At 32.7% G+C, this 16,829-nt stretch overlaps 2 protein-coding genes across 3 annotated transcripts; both read left to right on the plus strand.

Moving 5' to 3' along the window:
* Positions 1 to 706: 706 nt before the first annotated feature.
* Positions 707 to 2,423, plus strand: LOC123905686 (40S ribosomal protein S28-like). The gene is made up of 2 exons (XM_045955388.1): positions 707 to 795; positions 2,098 to 2,423. Exon 2 carries the CDS (start codon positions 2,099 to 2,101, stop codon positions 2,294 to 2,296), a length of 198 nt encoding a protein of 65 aa, XP_045811344.1. The 5' UTR covers positions 707 to 795; position 2,098; the 3' UTR covers positions 2,297 to 2,423.
* Positions 2,424 to 6,824: 4,401 nt separating this feature from the next.
* Positions 6,825 to 14,591, plus strand: LOC123905683 (anaphase-promoting complex subunit 2-like). 2 transcript variants are annotated; one of them, XM_045955385.1, is made up of 16 exons: positions 6,825 to 7,397; positions 7,470 to 7,553; positions 7,642 to 7,855; positions 8,288 to 8,580; positions 8,734 to 8,805; positions 8,926 to 9,167; positions 9,474 to 9,890; positions 10,000 to 10,201; positions 10,327 to 10,441; positions 10,557 to 10,639; positions 12,301 to 12,420; positions 12,572 to 12,660; positions 12,741 to 12,822; positions 13,652 to 13,843; positions 14,083 to 14,151; positions 14,243 to 14,591. In XM_045955385.1, the coding sequence occupies exons 1-16, from the start codon at positions 7,161 to 7,163 to the stop codon at positions 14,348 to 14,350; spliced, it is 2,619 nt and encodes an 872-aa protein (XP_045811341.1). In that variant the 5' UTR covers positions 6,825 to 7,160; the 3' UTR covers positions 14,351 to 14,591. The 2 variants fall into 2 exon arrangements, with proteins under 2 accessions (XP_045811341.1, XP_045811340.1); XM_045955384.1 differs by having other exon boundaries at positions 6,833 to 7,397; positions 9,997 to 10,201.
* The last annotated feature ends 2,238 nt before the right edge of the window (positions 14,592 to 16,829 follow it).

Here is a 16,829-nt window from a genome sequence, read left to right on the forward strand (position 1 = left end):
TTCGAATTCGTGTGTATGTTTTAGTAGTGTTTGTCACTTTATTTGCATTAAAAAAAAAAAACCTTCTCTTATAGTACTACATTAATAACTTGTAGTTGTAGCAAATGAGACTCTTGTACCTAGAAAATAGTTGAGATGCATTTCCTTCCCTCATATAAAACAAAACATGATAGTTTATGACTGAACAAAAACTCTACAATATTCGTCCCGTAAGAGTAGCTCAGTTGATAAATACTATAAAGATTGTTGAAGAGGTCGAGGCTCGAACTTGAACTCGAATTTTTGATTTCTTTACATTTATAATGTGTGAGACTATTAGACCAAATCAAATAAAAAATAAGCTCTACAATATTCTAATACAAAACCAAACTTTGGATAAAATAGTATCATGGTTAATTATTATCCAATGTGACCATTAGTTTTGAGTATCCATCCCATATGTATGGTTATTGTGAGACGTTTATTTTATTATAATGCAAACTCAAAAACATGAATCAAGATTTAGTAAAAAAAGAAAAACCATGAATCAAGAAGTTCGAAATTAAGAAAGATTAAAAAAAGATTATATTTTCTTTTAAAAAATTTATTACTAATAATATAAAAAATCTTAGGCCTCTAAATATGTTGGGCCGGCCCATATTTATATTTATATTTATATTTATATTTATATTTATATATATAACAATTCAGCAAAAGAAACGAATGCGAAAGAGAGTTTTGGCAATTCTTGTTCTTGATCGCAGCTGCTAAAAGATTAGGGTTAATTGTCTCTCTTCACCAACTTCTTCAATTCAAGTTCGTTTCTCTTCTTTCTTTTCTTTTGTCCAATTCCAATTGCTTATTGAATTATCTGAAAGATTAGATTTTCATGTATGTTACAATTGTTAAATTTTTGAAGCAACGTTTTAATTGTTTATCAAGCTATCCTTAATTTCATTATCATCATCTACAATCATAAAATATGAATGTTTATAGATATAGGCTCTGTTTGTTATAGATTTTTTCAAAATAGATTTTTGTAGTGTTACATAATTTTAACTAAAAAATTTTTACAAAGAAATCTTTTATAAAAGCTTCGAATTAAAATTTGATTTGAATAGTTATTCTTAACATGTTATTTTAGGTATTTGACCATTTTATTGAACTTTTTTTGGATATCAAAATTTCGAAAGATCACTTAATTTTGAAGTTGTTTCAAATACATTTTCATAAAAATCATTTTTGAAATACAACTTTTTGAAAAAAATTGTGATTTTTGACTATGTTTTGCTCTTCAATAACTTATGTTTATGTTATATGATGTTAAAATTAGTGTTTCAATTTAGAAAAAAACTTTAATATTTTAGGAAACAGTTCTAAAAAATCTATTTTCAAGAATACAAAGAAAAAAATCCATTTTTTTAAAACCGAAACAAATAATCCTGTTAGTGCATGATGACGACGATAATCAAGCTCACAATTGATCCAAACGTGAAATTTGAAGTTTGAAACATTAGATTACATAACGAATATGATGATTAGATGAATAAGTTTTTCGATTAGAGAGGATTGCAAAAAAAAAACCATTTTTTTTCTTCTGTTGTCCAATGAATGTGTGTAGATGTTCCACACTGATACATAAATCATTGTTATTTTCTTGACTTATTAACAAGCATGTTTGGATCTGTTTATTTGTGCTTATTTACGGGCTTAAGTTTTGTGAGACTGTTTTGGAGAACATAAAAACAACCTAATTTCCATAAACCTTTTTTAATTAGCTTATGAAAACAACTTATAACATATATGATAACATCTTAACTTTATCCTATCATTTGCTATACATAAGTGCTTATGCAACTTTATACATAAGTGCTTATCATGACAAGCGGTTGTACTATAAGCTGCAAATAAGTTGTTCATCCAAAAAAGGCTTAAGAGAATTCTTTTAAAGGGTCAATAAAAACTATGATAGGAGTTTAGTTTGGTTGGTATTGATTTAATTCTCATCCAAACATGAGAATTAAGGGCTATGTTTTTAGATTTGTTAAGTGGTTATGCATTTTTTCTTATTCTTTTTAACAATTGTGAACATGTTTGTGTATGTTTGTGTTTGAGTAGGATGGAATCACAAATTAAAAAAGCTCAAGTTATCAAAGTTATCGGACGTACTGGATCACGAGGGCAGGTCACTCAAGTTAGAGTGATGTTTACGGATGATCAGAATCGCCAAATCATGAGGAACGTCAAAGGACCTGTGAGAGAAGGAGACGTTCTCACCCTACTTGAGTCCGAGAGAGAAGCAAGAAGACTCCGATAGAAGAGTACCCCTCTCAATTCTTTGGTGCAAGATTTAATGAAGCAATCCTGGTTTTGTAATAGTTAGCCGCCTATGAATAATTTTTTTTTTTATTGACTTATATTTTGCACCTATGACCTATTATTTGGCTGAGGTTTTGACTCATATATTATTTTTTTTTCATGCTTAATCTGCATTATTCAAATTTAGTTCTATAACAATTTTCTGCTTATCTAGTCAATCTGTTAGGTTAGATTGACACACACACTTATGTGATGAAATGTCAAAGATGCTTAAACATACTTTTGGTGAACAATTGATGCACCAAATTTTTTTAATTCTATCCAATTGTAATTTCTAGTCGGCCCTTATTTTTTTTCACTTACGCCTCTTCATATTCACGCGTATTCTTTTATTTGTGATTCATACCCGTACCTTAATTAAGTTAATTTATGCCCATCACTTTGGAGAGTTTTTCAAGAGAATGTCACTCTCTCTACCTTCACGGTCAATTAATACAATTTTGATGGCTTGTCTCGTTTCCGTTTGCTCACATTTCATGGTGTTGCCATATAATAATCAACTACAAATATCTTTCTTTTTCTTTAATTTAAATAAAAATCGTGAGGATTCTGACAGACACACATTTGTGGTCGTTTTGGCAACCACAAATCACTAGATTTAAAAATAAAATCATTTGGTGATAAATCTCCAGATTTTTAATGAAGAAATTTAAAAACCTTACAATATTTTAAAATGAAAAAAAAAACTCAAATTTATATATTTTTTTATTTTGAATCCTCAAATTTATTTTTTAAAAAATGTAAATCATTTATAAAAATAAAAAAACAATTTTGAAGTAGAAAAAAGTTATGTTTTAAAAAAATAAAATAGTAGAGAGAAGATAGAGGATAATAAAATGGTGTCAACATAGTTCCGACGTGTTTACTTTTTCTGCTAATTAGCTTACTCCATTTGCCTTTAAAAAATAGTAGAGAAGAGAAGATAGAGAAAAAGTGTATGGAAAAGATAAAAGTAACAAATGAAAGGAGAAAATGAGAGAGAAATTTTATAGAGAAAAGTGTTTTTGTGAGGGTTTTTTTTGTCATTAATAACAACTGAGTTGAAAATTAACATCATGAGAGTTTATTTTTTTCCTAGTAATTTGTGAAGATCTTTTGTTGGTCATAAAAATCTTTTTGAATTTGACCATAAAATAGTGTTATTCTTGGGGTGAAAGGGAAGAATTAGAGTTAAGACAAGATAAGTTGCCTTAATTATTTCATATTTGTCATGTATCTCAACTACGTACAAGAAACATATATCTCATATGCGTCAACTACCACAAACACATGATAGCTCTTATATGCATGTATCAACTAATTCCTTAAACTTAATCTCATTAATTGTTACCGAGTAAGATTAAAATGGATAAATCTCTTCACACAATCCTCTCACGGATTTTCTCAAAAACGTTTGGGGGTGATAATGATGTTACATTATGTCCAAGTGATGAAGATCTTCACTAAACCAGTTTAATTTGGTTCGGGGGGTCAGTTCTGGCATCAAGTGGTTCCAGCCACCTCCCGATCGTAGTTGTGGGGGATCGAACCGCAGTCCTTCTTACCAAGTTCAGCGACAATCACCACTGAACCAACTAACGATTGGTCCACTAGTGTCAATTTGTAATTAAATAAGAAATTAAAAAATAATGCAATATTCTTCTTCATTGAAAATTAACTTGTTCTTTAAAAATAAATAAATTATTAAAGGATTAAATTAAATGAATAATATTACATAAACTATCTCATTATAAAACTAATTAAATTTAGTTCATATTGATTTATATTTTTTGAATAAAAAGATTTATTTATATTTTAAACCAAATGCGATATTTTAGCTCATTCAAAATTGGAAGGAGTTTATTTTTGTATTTTTTTTAAATGACAAAATATATAATTATATATAAAATGCAATAAGAACAAGAGAAAAGTCAAAATACAAAGGGGTACCAGAACAAAAGTATATTTCGCCAACGGCGAACAAACTCTAAAAACACACACAACTATACAATAAGGCACACCAAAAGTTAAACACTTGTAATCCATTATCGCAAGAAGATTCAAGGACCCATATGAGGGAGGGGCAAGGATCAACCATCAAGAACGACAGACACACAGGAGGCCTTGAATCAACCATACCTCACAAAGACTCAATTAACACTCCGACAGGCTCTACCAGTTCTAGCAAGAAATAGGGTGCATACTCACTTGTAAAAGGAATAAGATGAACCAGGGTTTTAACCTATGAACCATTTTCAAGATGAAAGTTTTACCTTATCTACCAGATACTCAGCATAAAAAAGATGTCGTTTCGGGAGTTCCAAATAGTCTACATAATAGTTTATCAAATTAATATCAACCTCAATCTATTTTTCCTACTCATACTCAAGCCCAAGAAAAAGAAAAAAAAAAACTCTAAAATACCACAAGAAGATACACACTCAACATCCAACCACCTAAGAATAACATACTAGACAAATAAAATTTTATTACAACAAACGATCAAGTATCTTCAAATTATTTGTTGTTTTGATAATTTAATCTTATATTTTGTCTATTATACCTTCATGTAAATTCCATATATTTAGGAGCCGCCATTGAAACCGTAAAAGATTTAATATATATTTGAAAAAATTATTTTTATTTTTTTTGGTACCTAACATATTAATTTTTTTTGGTACAAAATATATTAAATTTATTAGAAAGAGAAAGTGTGTGCAAGAAAAAAAAAATTATTGGTGAATTAAAATAAGGGTATAATAGGAAGATAATGTGCAAAAATAAATTTTCTTAATTTATTGTCTTTTTTTCTAAATCGACAAGTACAAAGGAACGGAGGGAGTAATAACTAGCGGACGGATAGGGCGCGTTTCGTGCCTGTCTGTGTCTATTATGCAAACTCATGTTAAAAAATTTAAAAAATACATGCCTTATATAATGGTGAATTTGTTAATAAGAAAATTTTGCTGCTAAATGTCTTGTGTTATTGCGAATTTGTTAATAAAAAAATTAATCCTAGTTAACAATTAACAATAACACCACATAAGAGCGGCTCACAAAAAAATTGGAAGTGAGGAAACCTATTTTTTGATTAGCGGCGCTACTGTGCCTTTGGAAAGAATCTTGATGTCAATTAAGAATCAACCAATCTGTATCCTTATGGTTGCGACAGGTCAATGATACCAGATTAATCATGGAACAACAAGTATTTTAATAAGCTTTTGTATTGCAACAACATGCAAGACTATGTTCTACATAGGTAATACGATAGGTTCTAAGAAAGAGACATTCCTCTTCACATCTATAACTCTTTAGTGTGTGAGCAAACGAATAAGCAATCAAATCCAGTTCAGTTAAAATCAATCCACTTTGAAGGAGAGAATTTTCCGTTCCACTATCAACGAAAAACTTAATTACAATGAGATTTAATAAGTGTTTCCAAGATGTTAGAATCACTTCCCCAACCCTAACCTAGATTATACCCAAGAAATCTCTTATACGTGGTACTTGAACAAAGTCCTAGGTGTGGAACTTGGCCAACGAAGTCATAAGCAAGGTGCTTGGGCAATTGTAACCAGTGGTGATTATCGTGGAACTCTCTTGGGAGAACAAGGGGACTTGACTACTTTCGTTAGTGGGAGGAACCGGTATAAATCTTTGTGTATTTTCTTCTTACTCTCTCTATCTTGTGTTTGACATATCCGCTACATACTTTGTTTATCGTTGATCAAACACTAGCATCCTTTAAAAAGAAGGAAAAAAAACACAATTAAACCCCCTTTTGTGTTTTTCTCACTTTTCAGTATCGTACTATTATTAGTGTTAGTAGTAATTTGTTTAAAGATCGATTAAAATATCACTAGTTCCTTTAAAGTAAGAATGACCATAGTGTGTTTGTGGTGCGGTTTGGTTTGGTTTTGAGCATAAAAATCATCCTAACCGCGAGATAAAAATGTATGCGGTTCGGTTGATTTTTAAAAAGTCATCAAAACCAAACCAAACCAATGCGGTTTGGATTGGTTCGGTTGATGCGGTTTACAACATCAGTACCGAACAATTTTAAACATCAAAAAAAAAAATTGAAGTTCCAAAATAACATTATAGTACCTATAAAAATTGTTTATCCAAAATAACATCATGATATCTTACAATTTTAAATATCCAAAAAAGAACTTGAATTTCCAAAATAACATCACAATACCGATAAAAGTTGTTTATCTAAAATAACATTACAACACCAAAATAACATTACGGTACCAAAAAAAACACACTTCAAGTTCCATTAATTTGGTCGACTGACTTGGTAATTGTGTTGTGTATATTGGAATATAAATTTTTGCAATTTGCGGTTCTGTAAGAAAGTCATCAAAATACATCCAAACCAAATACGGTTTTCAGTTTGGTTTGCGATTTTACTTTTGGATTGGTTCGGATACGATAATCCCCGACATAATCCTTTGACTTAAAAGAATGATTTTAGTTAGCATATGAGATTGATCATATGCCATATTAGAAGTGACATAGCATCTAACACCAAGTCTGGTAGGAAGACTAAGAAGCAGAAGAGCCCTAAGACTCACAATGGCAAAGGTTCTGATGGCATCACAAGTAGTGACCACAGCACATCCAAACTAAGTTATGAGATGTTTCTTAACCACACCACCTTTCTCTTTCTTTCTCTCTCGCAACGTCACCTTCACCGGAAAACCCAGTCGCCGCCACCACAGAGGCTTTCTCTATCTCCTTCTCTATTCTCTATGCGTGACAGACAGGCCACTGTGATTAGTTGAAGTTCAACCTCATTGCCTCACACGATTATAGCGATGGAGGATTCTCATTCCTCTCTGTTCAACCTAGGGATTTTAGACAAAGTCACCGAAGATCAACTTCACGAAATCCTTGACAGCTACAACGCCTTCTGCAACGCCACACAATTTCTTCTTCTTCTCGGTAGTGCCGGCGACATATCATTCGGTGCTGAATTTATTTCTCACGTTCACACCCTCTGCAAACACGGCCTGGAATCACTCGTTTGTGACTACTTTCTCAAAGTCTTAGAGGTAGGTACCAACAAAGCATTTCACTTTTTACATTAAGAAGTTCCAATTGTTATTCATCCCTTTTGCTCGCAGGAAACGTTTCAGCGAAATGGGGCATCGATATTTTGGTGGCATTTCGTTCCTTACGCTGGTTTGAACGAGAATGATGATATCGATGTGAGTTTTTTTATTTATTTATGAACCTAACTTATCATAGTTTTGGTTGTGGTTTTACATGCTTGATTTTTTGTCTTTAATGAAACAGATTGATGAAGATGAGATTGATAGTGTGTTGTGTAATGCTTTGGAACAAATTTCTTTGGAGAAACAGTCTCAGGAGAAGTGCCTGTTAATTTTGGTCCAGGCATTACAATCTTTCAAGGATCATATGTTAGAGGCAGAAACTAATTATGTCACCTCTAAGTATCAATGGATTGTCTCTTCAGTGCTTATGGCTACACTTCCTCCGGTTTTCCCTGGTTTGTAACAAGTTTATTCATGTCTTATGTTAATGTAAATGAAGGCTTGCTATTTCATACTATAATAAATAAATACATTTATAGCTTTCAATTTTTCTTAATATAATCAATCTTGTGAACAATGCTCTTGGTTTTCACATTGAAATTCGAAGTCTTCTGCTTGCTATAATATACACCAGTGATATAGTTCAGTTCTTAGTGTAACAGCTTCTTTGATATTTCTAAAAACATTCTACTTGCTTCAAAGATTTTCTCATTAGAAATATAGTTACTGCCCTTTCTGTCTGTTAAGAAACATGGAAATGATAGAGAAAAACTTGAAAGCTGGTTGCCCTTTCTGTGACTTATATACTAACCAACCAGTAACTCTAACTAACTATATTTTCAACACTGTCAACACTAATCCTCTTCTTTTCCATTGTCTACAATTAGCTATATTGCGTTGGTATTTTAAAAGAAGGTTGGAGGAGTTACATACAACCATCGATGGTGAGTTCGCTGACGATATACCTCTAAGTAAGGTTGCCATGGATTTAGATGAAAAAGTAAAAGTATGCAACAATGATGATGAGATGGATGTCGATGTGTGCTACAGCTACCGTCGTTGCTCAGAAAACAGTAAAATGGTGAACAACATTGGAAAAGTTGTTCTTGATCTCAAAAGTCTCGGATTTACTTCTATGGCTGAAGATGCTTATGCTTCTGCTATATTCTTACTACTAAAGGTGAGCTTGTTTATGAAATTTAAAATCTGGATCTTCCGCTTTTCCTCAGTCTCTTACCATCTTTTGTTTCACCTTTATGTTGCACTTATCAACTGTCTCTGTTTGAGAGCATAATCTTTGGCTAGGTCGTTGACTCATTTGTCTGAATTTCAGGCAAAAGTATATGATTTAGCCGGAGATGATTTTAGGAGTTCTGTCTTACAATCTATTCAAAGCTGGATACAGGTTTGTAGTGCGTATATGTTGTGTATGTGTATACATTGTGTGCGTGTCTATGCTAGCCTGTTTAGATAAACAATGTTTTCACGATTCTAACATATGATGCTTATGACTGGAATCATTCAGGCCGTTCCTCTCCAGTTTGTCCATGCCCTTCTTGTCTATCTTGACTCTGTTAGTTACGAAATTACTTCATCAGGTCTCAAATCACCCTTAGCGCTGAAACCATCATCATGTTGTCCTGGAATTGATACTCCCTCTGAAAGTCTTGTCAGATGGAAGTTGCGGCTGGAATATTTTGCTTACGAAACACTACAAGATTTAAGGATAGCCAAATTGTTTGAGATAATTGTTGATTATCCTGAGAGGTAGTTTGTTAATTGTAATTACCAGCGTTCCTTATGGGTTCTCTGTTAGAAAAATAATTAATTACCTTATTTTATGTCTCATTAAATTGAATGGCATTGTCAACCGCATTGACGGAAACATGTTTAGTGCGTATAGCTTCCTGCAGCCGTAGAAGTAAATTGATGTTTTTGGTTGTACAACTGGACAATGAAAATTTAATTTAATTATAAAACTAATGCTTCATCCAGCTGCATGGTTTATCTCATTTGTTTATACATTGTCTTCTGAGCATTTATATTTCCTTTTCTCTCTGATGATATTTGAAGCTCTCCTGCAATTGAAGACTTAAAACTTTGTCTTGAATACACCGGACAACATTCAAAGCTGGTGGAGTCATTTATTTCTGCACTGCATTATCGCCTTCTTACTGCAGGCGCATCAACCAATGATATATTACACCAATATGTTTCGACTATTAAAGCCCTAAGGACAATAGATCCTGCAGGTGTTTTCCTTGAGGCAGTTGGTGAACCAATAAGAGATTATTTAAGAGGAAGGAGAGATACAATAAAATGCATAGTGACCATGCTGACAGATGGGACGAGTGGGAACTCAAGTGCATCTGGAAACCTCGGAGATAGCCTTCTTGAAGAGTTGAATAGAGATGAAGAAGTTCAAGAAAATTTTGGTATTGATGATGATTTTAACACTGATGATAGGCAAGCATGGATCAATGCCACACGGTATATTATATAATGAATTTTGATTCGCAGTTTCCACTGTTCTTTCTGATGTGGTCTACCTGCCAGGTTGTTAAATTGATGTTTCTTCTAAATGAGTTTTTCCAAGCAGATGGCAACCTGATCCTGTGGATGCTGATCCATTGAAGGGAAGCAGAAACCGAAGGAAGGTTAACATACTTGGGATGATTGTTGGCATAATTGGTTCAAAAGATCACTTGGTTCAGGAATATCAAACTATGCTTGCTGAGAAACTTCTAAATAAATCTGATTATGATATTGACTCAGAGTTACATACTCTAGAACTCCTTAAGGTACTTATTCAAATAAATCTCTGCTTTATTTGACCGAAATGTTACTATTTTATCATTTTTTGTGTGTAGGCATTCTTGATTTTGATATTCCTATTTAAAAGTCTCTTTAATGCTTTTTTCTGCAGATACATTTCGGAGAGAACAGCCTACAAAAATGTGAGATTATGCTCAATGATCTAATTGGCTCAAAGAGAGTCAACACTAACATCAAAGCTACCATAAGTCAGCCACCTCAGACAAGTAATTTCCAAGTTCAAATATCCCTTATTTGTGATCATTGCCAATTTGCGAAATATATTTTTAACTATTATTTGCTTCAATTCCATTTCTCAAAAATTTGGCTATGCGCTCTTAGGTGTGGTGGTCGAAGACAATGCAATATTCATGGATAAAATAGCTTCAACTATCATATCTTCTAATTTCTGGCCTCCAATTCAGGTCTGCAGATAAAATTGTTTTATTGATCATTTTTTTTTTTAATTTCAGCTATTGTGAAAAAATTGATGTATTTATGTTATGTTTCAAATTATAGTTCTCATTACTCAGCCTGAAAATTATACTTAAATTCATTAATATTATTTCTTAAATGAAAATGCCGATACACAATTTGCAATTACATTTTGTTTACCATAATATGGGCTCATCACTGCCTAGCGGTTTTCAACCTTTTTTATTTTAATTTCAGATATAGTAAAAAATTAATTAATTTATGTTACGATTCAGACTGTAGTTCTCACTACTCAGACTGTATTTATACTTGGGTTCATAAATATCAATTCTTCGATGAAAATACCTATACATAATCTGCAGTTAGATGTTGTTCTTACTGATTTTTGTTTGATAAGAATGAATTCTACACATGAGATGTAGGGATTATAATTGATTCCCTTAGCATATATTTCAAATTTCAGGGTTCTCCTGTTTCTCAATTCTGTAGTTTGTAAATCTGAATTATTTTAGGCAACTCATCCTTACCCTGTCACAGGCAATTCTAATCGAAAACTTGAGCAAACTTCTTTCTTCATTCCCCCGTCTTCTACATGGTCATCAATCATTTGTTTTTACTTTTGTCCATTATGTTGAGGCGAATTTATATTTTCTGAAAGTAAACGTTCTACTCACTTTGTAATTGTATATGTAAGAAGTTAATGCTGCACTGTATTGGTACTTCTCTTTAAGAAAAGGAAAGTAGAGACAAATCAAATGAGGTTTAAAATTTTGATAGCTTCTTTTTGAAGAAAGCCTAAACAGTTTCAATTTTTTTCTTTTTTGATATTCTGCTTCAATGTTATTCCATATATAAACTCGTGCAGAGTTTCCTCAAACTAACAAGAATTTGAAGTAGCATTGTTGAATGAGAGAGAAAAGAGAGACATGCTGAAAACCGTGCGACTGAATAGCATTGCGGAAGGTCTATTATATAGGGGATTATACACTTAATTACAAAAGAAATATTCTACATAATATCCTAGGCTAAGTAACTTATAGATTAAGCTAGAACATATTTACAACACTCCCCCTCAAGCTGGAGCATGTAAGTCAAATGCGCCAAGCTTGCCACATATATAACTTGTTCTAGAACCCCACATGGATTTTGTAAAAACATCCGCCAACTAATCATTTGAATTGACAAAGCTTGTGACGGTGTCTCCTGATTCAATCTTCTCAATGTTTGGTTCTCTCATGAAGGACTGGATTTGAGGCAATATCCAACACGGCTTGATTATCACATATAAGTGCCATTGGTGGTGCTTCTTCGAATTGAAGTTCCTTGAATAACTGCTTCAACCAAATGAGCTCACATGCTACTAGTGCCATGGTCCTATATTCTCCCTCAGTGCTTGATCTTGCAACTACATTTTGTTTCTCAATCTTCTAGGATATCAGGTTTCCTCCAATAAGTACACAATACCCAGAAGTGGATTGTCTATCAATGGGCGAGCCTGTCCAATTAGCATCTGAGTATCCAACTAGAAGTATGATAATAGTCTAGTCTTTTCAATAAAATGAATTGTCCAACCAAAAAATATTTTTATCAATTGCATTGTTGTCCTGCAAAGCTGTCTATGTTCTATGATTGACTTTGAAAATAATTACAGGATGAGCCCCTTAACCTGCCTGAACCTGTTGACCAGCTTCTCTCTGATTATGCGAAGAGATTTACTGAAATCAAAACACCCCGTAAGCTTCAGTGGAAAAAAAATCTTGGGACTGTCAAGGTCAGTTGCTCTATTTATTTTTTTCCAAATCTCATCGTCTAGGGATATTTAGCAAGTTTGTTGAATTTGATTTGTGGTGTTACCCCTTTCGCCTTCTTTACAGTTTTGACTCTATTTTTTTTACCTAATATTGTCATGCTCAATGGTATAGCTGGAGTTGCAGTTTGAAGATAGGGTAATGCAGTTCACTGTAGCCCCTGTTCTTGCATCTATGATTATGAAGTTTCAAGATCAAACGAGGTATTGTCTTGTCACAATCCATCAATACTTTTTAGTCTGGTTGTTTTGACTGTAGTGTCATATTATGTTTCTGCTTTCAGTTGGACCTCTAAAAACCTTGCGGCTGCTATTGGGATACCTGTGGATGTATTAATTAGGAGAATCAATTTTTGGATAAACAAGGTAAATCTGTTAAATTTTCTTGGCCTACATTTAGGCATTAGTAAACACTTCCCTTTCATGGTTATTTTTTCTTTTGTTCAATCTGGAAACTTTTGTTGGATTTTCCAAAACAAAAATTCTAGTTAGTTTTTGTTCAAAAAAAAAATTCTAGTTAGTTTACACTATTTCAATGGCATGATATTCTGTTTGTTGGAATATTTTATAAATATTTAAATCGATTCTATTTTTTTTTTATTGTTTTATTTTTTCTATTCCAATCACTCCTTAATTTATGGAGTGTGATTATGTACTCTCCGGAAAAGGCTTGTTATTTGGAAAAACTAGTGATAAGAATGTAGCTATATTTACTGATGCTGATTGGGCAGGATCCATTACAGATATAAAGTTAACTTCAGGTTATTGTACCTATGTTTGGGAAACTTGGTAACACGGAGAAGTAAGAAGCAAGAAGCAAGGTGTAGTTGCTAGAAACAGTGCAAAGGCCGAGTTTGGAGCCATGGTCCAAGGAATTTGTGAGGGTCTTTGGATTCATCGAGTTCTAATTATAGCAAAAATAAGTTTTGAGCATCTCATAGCCAAGTTGGGCATGATTGATATCTATGCACCAACTTTGGGAGGTTGAAATATTTTATAATTATTTTTCTATTGATTCTGCTTAGTTTTCTATTCCTAAAACCACTCTTTAATTTATGGGGTGTGATAATGTACTCTCCTATAAAAGGAGCACCTTTTCAATTGATTCAAATATGGATTCTATGTTTGAGACCACAAGTTATAAGTTTAGCGGTGAAGATGTAACTTCACTCATGGCTGTATTTTTCGCACGCAGGGGGTTATTGAAGAGTCAACAGGGGCAGAATCCTCTGACCATGTGTACACCATTGTGGAAAAAATGGCCGAGACAAGTAAGAATGGAGTAGGCAGTGGCAATACTCAGGATCTTCTTGGAGACGATGAGGTGGAAGACAGATCTAGGGCCTCAGTAGAAAATCAACTTCGGATGGAGATGACTGTGTGTGAGGTATATGAAATTAAGTTCTTCATTAATTTTGAACTGTAGTAACTTTTAATTGATATTTGTGACTAGCTTTCATAATTTTAAAAGCAGACCTTTTTCACTCTCTGCATGTTACTCTTAGTTTACACAATATGTGATAACTCTTTTCCGTTGAGATGATGGATTGGGCGGCACGAGTTCAAACACTATGTAATGTGAAATCTTGCGAATAAAGACATCTAACATGTGTTGTCTTGTGGCAGAAATTTATCTTGGGGGTGCTCAAAAACAATGGTAGCATGACATTAGCTCGCATTGAGAATATGCTCGAGGTAAGAATGGTTTTACACCTTCATGAATGTTTGGAGACATAGCATGATCAAGATCAACAAGATCAACACCTTTTTTTTTTTATTGCTGCAGATGTTATGCGTTGCCGACAAATCTCTCCAACAGCTACAAAGCTTTTTATCTTGTCTAGTCTCCGAGGAGAAGTTAGAACTTCGGGATGGAATGTACATTCTAAAGTAGGGAGCTGAAATAATCCTTTTGGCCATATGTTTTAAGCAAAAAGACGACGTATGTTTTTCATAATCTAGAGTTGACACAAACTATAAGGAAGTCAAAACGTTCATCTTTGTTCTTTTGAATAAATGTGAATTTGAAGATATTATTGGCTTCCTGTAGTTGTATGTTTCTGGTTTGCCAACTATTTTCCAAAGCTGCCCCTCGACATATATTTATGAAGTGTTTGTTTATTGTACACATCAAACAGTGGCGGTGCTCGGACCATGGTCCGGGGTGCAATTGTCTACTATAAACAGTGCATAATTGATATGATTGATATGATAACACAAATACACAATCATGTGGTTAGTTGCTTCCAAAACTTCCATTTGCTCGGATTATATGATCCGAAATACAATCTGAAACATATTGAAACCTGGAAATAATGTTGTACCAAGGGTCTCTATTCGGCCCTGGGCTGACAGGGAGATGAGACCGGGTTATGTAAAATTCATTTTTGATTACCGAGGTAAAATAAGTGTTGAAAAGGATAAGTAATGATAAGGTAGTTGAGCCACACAATATACCTATTGGTGTGGAGAAGTCTTGAAGATATAGGAATTGTGCAGCCTACCAAACTTTTTTACGAGATTATGAGGACAGAAAAAGAAAAAAAATGCCGGATGATTGAAGAGACACTTTAATTCCGATCTATAAGAAGAAGGGGGATATACAAAATTGTGTAAATTATAGAGGAATTAAACTAAGATTTAAATGCAATCTTGGTCCTTATTTACATATTTTCAAATTTTAGTACCTTTTTTCTAAGTCAATCATTTTGATCCCTATATTTTAAAAGACAATGAATTTTTTTAGTCCCTCTCAAACTTAAGTGACATCACATACTCATTGGTTAATAGCATACAACGACATCATGAAAGTGCATACAAATATGAAAAAATAAATGTAACCAAAATATTCATACTCTCGGATTTGCAATATGTGAAAATCACTTATTTGAATAAAAAGAAAAGAAAAAATAATTTAGAGGGTTGATTTAGAGTAAAAAAATTTAACCCTAAAACCACCATCTTTTGGTGGATGAAAAAGAAGAAAAACTAGGGTTTGAGGAAAAAAAGGACGGCTATGAGAGAAATATTGAAAATGTCAGCCACTTTGATGACACAATTGAATCATCATTATAAAACTTGTTTATCAACTTTTAGATCTATAATAATAATGTTCTGCTTAGCTATATAGGCTTTGTTGTAGCATGGTTAATTCAAAGCTAATGATTATGTGTGATATGCTTATGGTTTTTAAAATCTTCATTCTTACTTATAATTAACTAATCCTATGATTAGATGGTTAATTGAATTCATTGGCGCATAGACAAGACATATTCACCGTAGAAATTTAATACATTATAATCAATAAATATGGAGGGATATTAACCCTATTGAGCTTCTAGGACTCAACTCACTTAAATTTTCTGTAAAAAAAAGAAGTGATTAATATATATTTTAAGGAAAAAAAAATGTTGTAATTAACCCATTTCTATTCCTAAAATCATTTGACCTATGTAGCACCGAGAGATCAACACTTCAAATGGAAGTTGTGTTTGAGTTCGACCCATTTCGTGTCTCACACCGACATGACATAACACATTTCAAAAGTAAAAAAAAAAAAAAGCGTTGCAAGACAACCATGTTGATAGAAAGTAAGCCTATGGATGAGTAACAAAAATATCAGACACAACATAAATAATAATTTGAAAAAAACAAATTAATCAAATATAACCACATCTTTTGATGTAGTGTCAATGTCCGGCGTCAATAAGCGTCAAACACTGAACACGCGTTCAATCTAAAGTGTTGGTGTTACACATAGTCTATAGCTAATTTCAACTTTCTAACACAAACTAATTTCAATTGCAAAACCTAACACAACATAAACAAATCAACCAATTTCAAAAAAATATTAGCAAAGCCAAACCCAACATCAACAAACTACAATTCAACATCAACCTGAATATTTTCAACTAATATCCTACATTAGTCCCCATTGAACTCTATATCTAATTTCAAATCCACTAATTTTAACAAAAACAAACTAAGATTCAAAATCCGAAAATCACTTAACTATTATTACGCATGGCTACATACAAACACTTCTATTTTTCAAATTATTACAGGTGCTTGACATATCAGTTTATGACACTAGTACATATTGTTACATACAACCACTTCTAATTTCTCAAATTATTATTAGTGTCTAGGTATGAACATTCTGTCATATCTAAAGTGTGTGATATAATCTTCAAGACATATCATGGTAATAACTTTTAAAATAAAAATGAATTATTAATCTATTTCGTACACCCCTGAGAAATGTGATCGAGATGAAAATGTTGCACATAAGAGTAACCTTCAAAATAAAAGTGAATTGTTAATCTCTACCTCTACAGAAATTATGTAGAACATGTTCTGATGTTCAGTAGTTA

The sequence above is a fragment of the Trifolium pratense genome, linkage group LG2 (genome assembly GCF_020283565.1).
Source record: "Trifolium pratense cultivar HEN17-A07 linkage group LG2, ARS_RC_1.1, whole genome shotgun sequence".
NCBI classification, from domain to species: Eukaryota; Viridiplantae; Streptophyta; class Magnoliopsida; order Fabales; family Fabaceae; genus Trifolium; species Trifolium pratense.